This window comes from Elephantulus edwardii, unplaced genomic scaffold (assembly GCF_000299155.1).
Source record: "Elephantulus edwardii isolate Elephantulus edwardi_28Jun2011 unplaced genomic scaffold, EleEdw1.0 scaffold00166, whole genome shotgun sequence".
Taxonomy (NCBI): domain Eukaryota; kingdom Metazoa; phylum Chordata; class Mammalia; order Macroscelidea; family Macroscelididae; genus Elephantulus; species Elephantulus edwardii.
The window spans coordinates 2,565,105-2,577,242 of NW_006399916.1; the positions used below are offsets into that span (position 1 = coordinate 2,565,105).

A 12,138-nucleotide genomic window follows, 5' to 3' on the forward strand; every position below is an offset into this window, starting at 1 on the left:
AGGGCTGTTGTGCATAGGGTCGCTATGAGTCGGAAACGACTCGACGGCACATAACAACAACAACAACAACAATCTCATTTCTAATTGAGAGTAAAAACAGATAAAAAGACTGATATACTGTAACTGAAGGAAAATTAGTATATTTTTTCTAAAATTGTTAAGTGGTTACAATAATAAATTAAAATTTTAAGTTAGCATATATGTAATTTATTCCATAATTTCAACTGAGTAAATTTTATATATAATTCCAGTGTTTATATAAAAGTCAGGAGAAAAAGAAAGGAAATTCACGCTCTTAATTTGCCTTTTTGATCTTTATATGTGATGTAAGTCAAAGTAACACAAACATTATAGTGCAATACCTGACTGTATTTTGTGATTTTGTCTATTTGAAACGAAGTTTTCTTGTGCTTAAAAAAAAAATTCATGTAGCCCTTTTATCAAAGATGTTGTGAGTTCATATTCTTTGATTATCATTAGTATATTTTATTTAAACAGTAGACTTGGTAGACAGCGATTTTGATATAACATTTATATTGAATAGAATATGTTAAGATACAACCAGAAGGATGTAATCAGTGAAGTATATTCACTTTAAATACACACATACACACTGGATGTTTGCTCTTGTTAAGTGTTGTGAGGTCAGCACTAACTCATAGCAACTCTATGTACATAGCATGTGTGATACAGAAACCTTCAACGATAAATCAAATGGCCCAATCTATTTCTAGCTTGAATACCCAGGGTTTCTAATTATTCTTCTGATACTAAAAGACCAAAAGAACTCTATCCCCACCCCCCCACCCCGCTTCAACCTGAACCTGTAGAACAGAGCAGGAGGAACACTCACACAGCTGACAAGGAACTGTCTTTCTTTGGTTTCTTCTTCTCTCTGGCATCACTGAAATCCAGAGCCGCTTTGTCCATGCCTAACAGCTCGCTGATTCTATCTCTGCCATAGAACTCTCCATATTTATCCATTACCTGGGAGTCAGGGAGGGGAAAAAACAAACAAACAAAAACCAAACAATAAACAATAGGATCTAGGGTTTTGGATAAAAACATCTAAATATTTTTATTACTTCCTATATATTGGTCATATTTTACAGCTTATTTCAAAGTACTACATTCTGCTTCACCTTCTACTGGTCACACGCTTAAGGTCCTAATAAATAGTGTCTGTGTGAAACACAAGATTTGTAACTCAAAAGGAAGAATGTATTTGTTTCCTTGGACAAACTTCACAAGTATTTTTTGTTGTTGTTGTTTATGTTTACCTAATTGTAGAGATATAGTGACTGCAGCAAAGGGATGAAGTGTGTCAGAGACCGTGAGGCTGACACTGGGTTAGACAAGATTCAGATGTGTTGCTCACAGGTCACTATGAGTCATACTGGACTTGACAGCCTCAAACAACAACAATCTAGGAGGCTGGAAGTTCAATCAGTTCTAGGAGAGGAGGCTCTTCCCTGTCATTAGTCCTAGGCATTTCTTGGCATCCTTTGGACTGTACACAGTTTCTCCAAGGGTCTCTTTCCTGCAAATAACTTTCTGCACCTGTTTTCTCTCTATAAGAAACCAGTCCTAAGGAATTAGGTTGAAGACCCATGGAACTTCATAGGGCCCATCAACATATCAAGAGAAAACCGGAACAGGCTACCTAAATCCCATGAGCACAGGAGTTAGTGCTTTCACCTATCTTTTTGAGAGATACAAATTTCATTCATAAGTTGGAATTCTGAAAAAAGGAAAGCAATGGAATAAAGCAAAGATTAAGAAATGGGAGAAAATGGGAAAGAAAATAACTTTGGCCAAGCAAATTTGATTCATAAGTGATCTTATATGGAACAGAAAATAATACTGTCAGGCTTTGCATTGTGCTTGAACACAATGCTTCAATCATTGTCTTGTTCCATCTCACTCAGGGCCTTCCCTTTTTGCATTTAAGCCTCTAGTTTTCAAAGAATGATGGTCTTTTCTAGGGACTAGCTGCTCTTGACAACATGTGCAAAGTACATGAGAAGCCTCAACATCCCCACCTTCAGAGAACATTGCTGCTGCACTTCTGCCAAGACAGATTTATTTGTTCTTTTAACAATATATTCAACGTTCTCCACCAATGGCACATTTCAAAGGCATCAGTTCTTCTTTGATCTTCCTTGTCCACTGGCCAATTTTCAACTGTATGTGCATCAGTTGTAAACACCATGGCCTGGGTCAGTTCCAACTACATTTTAAAATTATATCTTTGAACTGGGGTTCTTAGATGTGGTGATGCAAGAAGTTTCTAGGAAAGGCTGGACACTAGGTGATTATTGTTGTTGCTGTCACTGCCGCTGCTGCTGCCACCACTGCTCATGATCATTATTTTACCTTTTAATTCTTTTTTTCTGCTCTTGCCAATTGCTTTGGCTCCAAGTTTCCTGTGTGTATCTATTGATCTAGATGTATATATTTATTTATTCTAGCTGTCATGCATTAAAATAAGTGTCAAAGATTTTTAAACAATTATACTCTTGCTATTTAGTACATTAAAGAGGCTGTTGGCAGATCTGCCACAGGCAATATGCCATTTGATTTCTTGACTGCTGCTGCCGTGGCCATGGGTATTGATTGTATAGCCAAATGAAATAGAATCTTTGGCAATTTCTATCTTTTCTCTGGTTATAATGATGTGTCTTACTGATACAATTGTGATAATTTTATTTCCTTTATGTAAAAGAGTAATCCATACTGAAAACTGTAATATTTGAGCTTTTACATGTGTATTAATTCTCCATTTTTAGCAAGCAAGGTTACTCATCTGCATATTGCAGGTGGGTAATGCGTATTCCTTCAATTCTGCTGCTGTGTTTTTGGCAGTTTAGTCTCTCATAAGATTTGCTCAGGATAAAGATATAAGCGTATAGTCTTGTTATATACACTTCATCACTATAAGTTTGAATTTCTACAAGTTCTCTGTTGAAGTACTATTACAGCAATGATGGAATAATCTTTAGCAGGATTTTACTTGCATATGACATTAGAGATTTTGCTATATAATTTCCACATTCTGTTGGATCACTTCTTTGTAGTAGTACACAAATACAGATCTCTTCCAGTTAGCTGGCTAGTTAGCTGTCATCAAAATTACTTGTCAGCTATAGATGACTGAGTATCATTTAATGTAATATTTCAATTAACATTTTGTCGATTCTTGCTTTAACTCTACCTTAGACTCTGTCTTTGGTACCATTGGTTATTGATCATTCACTACCATGAGAAACAGCCAAGCACTGTCCAATTCTTTTTGTTATAGTGACTGAGAATTAAGTATAAATCACAGATATATTTTAACATGTGCAATGTATTATATTTGTTATTGAGGCTCAATATCAAAAAGACAAAGATTCTCACCACAGGACCAATTGGCAGCATCAGGATGAATGGTGAAGAGATTGAGATTGTTAACAACTTTAGTCTGCTTGGCTCCATAGCCAATACTCTTGGCACCAGCAGCCAGAAAATTAAAAGACATATTGTGATGTGAAAGTCTGCTGTTAGGGACCTCTCCAAAGTACTGAAGAGCGATGGTGTCTTTCTGGAGGCTAAGGTGCACCTGATACAGGCCATGGTCTTTGCAACCACTTGTTATGCATCAGAGAGTTGGACAATGACTAGGGAGGATAGAAGGAGAATTGATGCCTTTGAGCTGTGGTGCTGGAGAAGATTATTGAGAGTGCCATGGACTGCCAAGAAAACAAATTGATTCATCCTGGAAAGGGTTAAACCGGGCGGCTCCCTGGAAGCAAGGATTCTGAAGCTCCATCTAATATACTTTGGACATGTTATAAGGAGGGACCGGTCCTTGGAGAGGGACATCATGCTTGGGAGGGTGGAGGGACAGCGCAGGAGGGGAAGACTGTTTTTGAGGTGGATTAATTCAGTGACTGGGGTAATCGGGATGGGTGTGTTAGAAACAGTGCAATTGGCACAGGACTGAGCAGAGTTTAGGGCTGTTGTACACAGGGTCGCTATGAGTCACAAGTAATTTGACAGCACATAACAACAACATATATAATGCACAAGTAAAAGGATTATAGAAGATGGACAAAAGACAGAATAAAAATGGGCATAAAGATTGGATACATTGAACTAGAGAAAAGTTTACAAATTGCGTTTTCTTAGATGCTAAGACAAATAAAAGTGACCACTAAAGGGAAATAGTAGTTAAAAATATGAGCAGATATCATTTCAACTCAATTCATTATCATTGAGTTGGAAACAACTTGTCAGATCTGACCTTCCAGTGGGTTTTCACAGGCTGTAAATGGCAAAGGAGAGAATGTCCATCTTTCTCTCTTGCAGCAGCTGATGGATTTGAACTGTCTGCCTTTCGGCTGCCAGAAAAAACTGTTTACCCACTAGATCACCAGCACTTCCTATATTATTTAGATAATTTAAAACAAATTCTTTTTCACTGTTCTCAAAGTTCTAAACATGGCTGTGTAGATATTAGTAGGAATCTTCTTTGTATTTTCTCCTTCGTTCCCTGAAAACACAACGTGAATTATAGAAGGAAGGCCAAGTATGGTTTCAGTGGTTAAGGGTTGAACTGGGTTCTACAGAAGTCTTAACCCCTGACACTAGTGCATGTTATATAGTTTAGAAATTGAGTATTCACTGTTTATGTGAACATGACGCCATACTAGAGTGGGTTATAATGCAATATGTTAAAAGAGGAGATACATAGAGAGGTAGTCCAGGAGGACATCATGTGAAGCAGAGACAGACACAGACTGGAGTGATGCTTCAGCCAAGGGATGCCTAGGGCTGCCAGAAGATGGAAGGGACAAGATGGATCCCCCTCTAGAGCTGTTAGAGAGAGTATAGAACTGTTGAACCCAGACTTCTAGGCAAAAGAACTGTGAAAGGATAAGCTTCCGTAGTTTTAAAGTCATCTGTTTTGTTTGCTTTGTTCTGACAGCCTCCAGAAAAAATACAACTACCATTATCATTTATCTATTTATTTGACTACATATGTGCACATTTCTTCAAGTAGCTCTTGTTTTAATAATTTAGAAATCTTAAATCTTCTTCTTATTATCTTAGATAACTAAGAACAATGAAGCATTTAAACTATTTCCAATTCTCTTCAATTATTATTTTAAATGTGCCTAATTTGGATGCATTGGTGGATCCTGTTGCAGTGCTATTCAGGGCATCAGGCAGTCACTCTGTGGTCGTAAAGAGACCAAATATAAAAATCAACAAACACACTGCTCCTTCATTTCACAAGTCTTTCTACAGGGCACAAGATGTCAGTGTGCTTAATAGTGACGTTTATATTCTTGAAGCAAGAATCTGAGCATCTCCTTCCTGACCTGTAACAAAACACTCACAGGCCACCAACCACCCTTAAAGTATCCTGGTGGAATCAAAGAAAGAAAGATCTCTTCATTCTATAGATATTTATGCCCATTTACTCTGAATATATAAATGAGCTAGATCTCAAAGTAAGAAAATGATTATGGAAGGCTGAGTAAATGGAATCAGCTTGGCAATTAGAACCAAATGAGTAAAGAGCCAGAAAAGAAAGATTGTTGCATTTTATAATGTATATGAACTGCCGTTTACATGATTTCTTCCAATGAAAAAAGTTCATTCAAGCAAAACAAAAATTCTGGGTGGTTGATTATTGTGGCCCCTGATGGATCATGTGCTCTCAAGTTACATCAGCACCATAGCCACAGCTCCTCAGAGTATCCTTAACAGAGTAATGTAGACAGCATCAAAAAAGAGCCTGAACAAAAAATACTTGAAGTTATAAAAAAGAAATACAATTCAGGGGTTTTTTCCTTGTTATCCAGCACCTTTACTTCTCAAGTACATGAAGATTCCAGCCCCATTCACCCTCATCTGTCTTAACAGAAGATAGCCTTTTGGGACCTTAAAAAAGAGCAGTCTCACCAGTTTGTGCTTAGTATGGCTGAGCACTGCTGATTCACCTGGGTGAAAGCATGGTGGGCTTAAGTACTAGTTGATTATTTCGAAGCTGCAGAGTATGAATTTCTTACATGCTATTTAAAAAAAAATCTTATTCATCTGTCATTTTGAAATGACATTGGCAGGCACAGAAAGTATATTTCATTATCCTGTTCTACACACATATCAACTTCAAAATAGCCTTGTACTTTAGGAAAATACAGATAATTTATTTTAAGTAGCATTACCTTTCTTTTAACAAATTTGTCCCAGTAGTTGTTGGGAAATGACCTAAGAAAAAAACATAGAAATAGTCTCTCATTAAAAAAATTCTAAAAGAGAGCATCTCACTAGAGATTTACAAAATATATGAAAATAATACACATGCATACCTTCTCATCTTTATTATCATATTCTGTATTTCTGCATGAATGCATACACATATAAGAAAGTAAATTACAACCATGAGCTAATACTTTAATGAGGAAGAAAATGAGCATGTTAATAAACGCTATTAGAGAGCTCTGTGGCCAACTGGTAAGAAGCTGCATTGCAATGCACATGATTCACATCCACTAGCTGTTCTGCAGGAGAAAGATGGACAATCTTCTCCCATGCAATTAACTGCCTCTGAAAACCCACTGGAAGGTCAGATAACAACAATATTATTTCTACATTTGGCATTTTATTTATAATCTATCTATACATTTAAATTGTTATTTGTCTTTGTCTTAAAGATGACATATTAGAAATCTGTTATGCCTTTTTAATCATATCCAAATAAATTGTTGGAATGACACCAAATCACAATAATAAAAGGGATATCTTTGATTAGTTTTAGTAGTAGTGGATACTGTTGTTAGGTATCATCTAATCACTTCCAACACAAACCAAGCCCATGTGGCTCAGAAGAATGACCCTACAGATCTTCTCAGGCTTCAGTCTTAATGGAAACAGGTCACCAGGTCTTTGTTCTCCAGAGCTGGGGGATGGGCTCAACTACCAATCCTTTGGTCATCAGTTAAGAGCTTAACTACTGCATTACCAGACAATCTTGTGGTACAAACAAGCTGTGGTGGTCTAATGGTACAGAATTGTGCTGCCAACTCAAAGACACATGGTTTGAATCCACCAGCTGCTATATGGGAAAAAGATTGGCAATCTTCTCCTGTATGATTTACAGCCTCTGAAAACTCCTTGAACAGTTGGTTAGTCATGTGTTGCAACCTAACAGCATAAAACAGCAACATGTAAATGTGAGGTGCTTGTGACCTATCTATGGGAATGGACAGCTTATGAACTATATAAATAAGGTATATGGTGACCTTGGACTGGGGCAAACAAGTAAGAAGTATAGAACCCTAATACATGGAGTGATCAGTTTTGTCATTCTCCAAGGGTTAAGATGAACTATCCTTACAATTGAAAAGGAGGAATATCACTACCATCAAGAAAGAAGAGGCAGAAGCAGACCATGCCATTTGTACAACAGACCCCTGAACCAAGAACCATAGATGTGACATTAGAGATGGCAAGGCATAGTTGTAAGGAAATGGCACCAGCAGAGATCAAAGCAACAGGGAACCAGAAGACTGTTGTTGTTGGGTACCACTGAATTGGAACCAACTCATAGTTGACCCTCAATCAGATTTTCAAAGGCAGTAAATCACACAGGAGGAAATTGCCCACCTTTGTCTCACACAGCAGCTGATGTTCTTTTCTTTTGAGTTGACAGCACAACTTTTTACCACTAAGTCACCAGAGCTCCCTGGAGAGGAGCAGGAGACAATGCAATTCTTGATTCAAGTTGTGAGAAAATCGAACACCATCAACTTGAGTGGGATTGCCTCTAGATAGATACTTAGGTTTGATGATGCATGGAGTTAGAGCTGAGCACCATCAGGCGAGTAGCTCACTGGCAGATTAGGGGTGTTTCTGGTTAGTTTAAACATTAGAGCTTTACAACACTTGCCTGAGTAGGACAGAGGCCAAAGATGAAAGGCTGAAAGCCAAAGAGAGGAACTGGGAATAAAGTTATGCCTGATTATGAATTATAACCTGTTAGTCACTTCCATAATAAATTCCATAACCATGATTTTGGTCTCTGAGTTCTGTGTGGTCATTGCAGCCAAGTATGGAACCTATCAGAGCAGTACGTATCACCCTGTGAGGGACAGCTGGTGTCAGAATTCATTATAAAGGTTGGAAAGTAGAGACATGTCTGAATTAAGCCTTATAGAAATTAGCCTTGGATTATTTATGCTAATGGTGATTCTCTTTTCCTCTGTAACTTTAAAAGAAGACACAGCCTTCACATTGTTTTCAAAAGTATATAAATTAAGTCTATCCAATTTGAAAACTAAGAAGATATAAATGACAACTTATGAAGGACAAGTAAAATTAATCCCTATAAGAGGAAGACATTTCTCTCAAATACTGCAATTCTACAAAAATATTGCAACAGTAATATTTTTTATGGTGAAAAAACAATAGGTTTGTGAAGGTTTTCTCTCTGTCACAGTAGCTATTACCCTTGATCTTGATATCATAAGAGATCATTATTTGACACATAAGGTCAAATGATTAGTGGTGAGGAAAAGATAATATTATTTTTTTCTTATAATTTATATGACATTACTTAGCTAGTTTTATTCTAGGCTGTTTGGAGTTTGCTATTTAGCTACACTAAACGTGTGAAATTCAATACTTTTGCCTTGAATGCTAAGAGTTTTTTTTCCTTAATAAGTAATGTGGGTTGGTTTTTGTTTTGGGGTTTTTTTTCCCTCCAGGCTGTTGGGTGAGATAAAGGCTTGCTACAGGTTATGCACCTCCAGATACACACGTCCCTGCACACTGAGTAATGGATGCTATGTTCCACCAGTGCTATGGAAATGGACTCACAGCCATTTTTTATTAAAGAATTCAGAGCTCAGAGGGCAAAAATTGATGGCATCCATTAGGCGGTTGAGGTGCTTAGTCTTGAGATTTTCTTGGCTGAATACAGAACTATTATTCACCTCCAATAAACTTCTGACAGATCATAAAATGCTAGTGGGAATGCCAGTATTTTATGATTTAAAATTTTTATGCACAGAAATGTCTCATCAACCCTTTACTTACTGTGTGTTGATTACAAGTCTATCCCACTGGCCTTTAATATCATCTTCTGAAGGTTGTTCTGTAATATAAAGCCCATCAAATTCTAATTTCCGAGCTACTTCTTTTTCTCTTTTAAAAATAACCAATGGGACCTACATTTGAAAAATAAACATATGAAAAGTAGTTTAGATTCATTGGCATCTCCTTTGGTTACTATCTCTATAAAAGTAATTTCTGGAAATGAACTTTGAAAAAGGTAAAAATTGAGTAAAAATTAATCAACTCTATTTAGGTAGCAAGAAAATTCTAGAAGGCCTGCAGAAAATACAGAACACGGAATTTATATCATACACACACACACACACACACACACACACACACACACATTTTTAACAGACATTCACAACTAATTCCATGAACGATATTTTTAAACAGCAAAGAGATTATTATGCAAAATCATTTTCTTTTTCCACATATTTTTTGAACATGAAAATAAAAATGTAATAAGATTGTATAAATTCGTACTACTAAAAAATGTAAAGTTGTATTTGAGAAACCTCTCAAATAATGTTGTGCTCAGCATGTCCACATGCTATTTTGAGATAAATTTTAATTCCAAAATCAGCAAGAATCTTTGTTGGTTCATCAACTCTCTCCAGAACATATTGATTCTCTTTTTATATGAGCAGACTTTATAAAAGCCACAGCTATAATAAAGATTAAGATATTCAGGAGATATATAAGAGTATCTACCTCCCCCAGCCCATGAAACAAAAGAAGAACAAAAGCAAAGTAAGGCATTTCTGTAGAAACTTTCATACTTTAATCTTTGACTGGGCCCTGATTCTTTCAAAGAATTTTAGAAGCTTTACTAGTAGAGAGAGTGGAGAGTAAGATAAAAAGGTCATAATGGAAAGGTCTTGATTGAATAGAGGGGGTGGAAATAAGCTTTCAGCAGACATTCTTGAATTCTCTTCTCCAAATTTTACTGTTCCCTTAACAAAGTGGAGGTTAGCTGTAGAGCTGTGTTATTTTCTGGGTGAATTGTGACAGAATGGCAAGCATTTATGCCAAAAATGCGAGCAGATACATAGTCATAACTGAACAATAAAAATGACTTATTCATTCCATATGATGCACTTCTGTAAGCCCTGTATATTGTACCATTGCTATAAGACACTGGGGGTGGGTGATATGTGGGGTCAAGTCATAGGTGAAATTGTCCACTGTGTGAACAATGATGAATACATACAAGTAACCATCAGCATAAACAGTCCAGGGTCACATGTTCTTCTCCAGGCAGCAGGCCAACATTTCTTGGCCCAATCCAGGAGAACTCCAAAGGTGCATCTAGACTGGACCTGTGCTTATACCTGGCTGTGTTTACATCAATGCCTGGTTGTTCTCTCCACCTTGCCCTGAGTGTTTCCCTGGTACCACAGATACTGGTTCTCAGATCTTCTATCTGAGAAGACCAACCCCCAATAGACATGCACACAAGCACACACAGGTACCCTGCTGCCTTACTATCTTACTTTCAAGCAGTAGTATCCAATGATGCAGAAGAAAGAAATGACCGTGTGGAGAATGGCCAGAATGCGGAGTGTGGGCTCCATGTAGCCGCTGCTCTCCTCCAGGACATAGTGGACAGCAATGATTCTTTCAGATCCACTGTCCAGGCTGCTCACTTTGGCATTCTCACTTGAACTTCGAGAGGGCAGCTCCTTTCCCTCAACCACTGAAGAGGTGGAGACCTAACTCAAACCATTTAAATGCTAGTCAGTGCACGGGATTCATGGTGTTATAAGCAAGAAGCAAATACAGCTTTTGTGGCAAATAGTATGCAATGAAGCTACTGAATAACGCAAGTATTGAAAGCCAAAACTAAAAAGAAGGCTTTCAAAAACCCAAAGGCAAATGATGAACACACCGGAAGCCTGGATTCGATCTAACCCAAGGAAGCATTAAAAAAATTCCAACACAGGCATAGGGAACACAGAAGGTTATGACATTTCTCAGGTTAAGGATTTAATAGAAGTCATGTATACTGGACACAGATATAAGGAGGAAGATATTTAGTTCCATTAGGAAGGAGAAATGTAAGTAAACCCTCGGCCAAATCAAATCCTCTTTATTGGAGTCATTTCACACATTCCATCCATTTCTTTGGATAAAAAAAATCTATTCCACCTTTATAACTACTGATGTATTTGAGCTCCAGGTTCTTTCACTAAAAGGCATTTTGGAATAGGCTTAAGTGTGCTCACTAGGACAGTGTGGCAATGTCTCATATCAGTTCAAGCTATGTGTGCTTGTATGGTGGGTATTAAAAACACAGGGGTACGTACCTTATAAAAGAGCAAAATGAAGTTGATTGCAAATGCAACAAACAAGGCTAACATTCTCATGTTGTAGAAGTTGCGAGCAAAATAGTTCTGAAGGCAAAAAAAAAAAAAAAACAAAACGATATTACCAAGTCACTGGATTGAGAGATTTGAAACTGGCAGACAATTAATATAATTCATTCACTTACTCAGAATTATCCATGGAGAGCTTAGTATGTATCATATACCATTCTTAGTACTAGATTAAGACATTTTTGATACCAATAAGAAGACATAAAATAAATACATGCACACATATAAAACAAAAAGGTCAGGAAATGCAAACATCCGAGAAAAATTCAGTAGCTTAAAGGCATGCGGAACGAGGGTGCTGTGATGAGGTGCAGGTTAAGGACATAAGGAAAAGTGGCCAAGGGAACATACGAGGAAGGCTCTCATGACCTAGTGATAAGGAGTTCTGTTGTCAATCTAAAGACACATGGTTCAAGTCCACTAGCTGCTCCTCAGGACAAAGATGAAAAATCTCGCCCATGTGACTGTATAATAGCCTTTGAAAACCCACAGGAGGGTCAACTGCGAGTTAGTGCCAACTTGATAGCAAATTAAAAAAAAAATCAGAAAGAGGGACAAGGCCCTGACTTTAGAATGATGGTGTGTCTGAGGAAGTTAGAAGAGGGTACTGGTAAAGAATGAGGTCTCTGAAGTGAGCAGGCTTGTATAAACCTCT

General features: G+C 37.3%; 1 protein-coding gene across 1 annotated transcript in view; it reads right to left on the minus strand.

Annotated features, from left to right (window-relative positions):
- The window catches only part of RYR2 (ryanodine receptor 2 (cardiac)), an 814,526-nt gene that overhangs the window by 56,621 nt on the left and 745,767 nt on the right, over positions 1 to 12,138 (minus strand). The window contains exons 94-98 of the mRNA XM_006895387.1: positions 11,415 to 11,501; positions 10,602 to 10,820; positions 9,088 to 9,218; positions 6,216 to 6,258; positions 854 to 987 (exon numbers count right to left, since the gene is read on the minus strand). Coding sequence (XP_006895449.1) covers positions 854 to 987; positions 6,216 to 6,258; positions 9,088 to 9,218; positions 10,602 to 10,820; positions 11,415 to 11,501 — 614 coding nt within the window. The remainder of the gene's footprint in view (positions 1 to 853; positions 988 to 6,215; positions 6,259 to 9,087; positions 9,219 to 10,601; positions 10,821 to 11,414; positions 11,502 to 12,138) is intronic.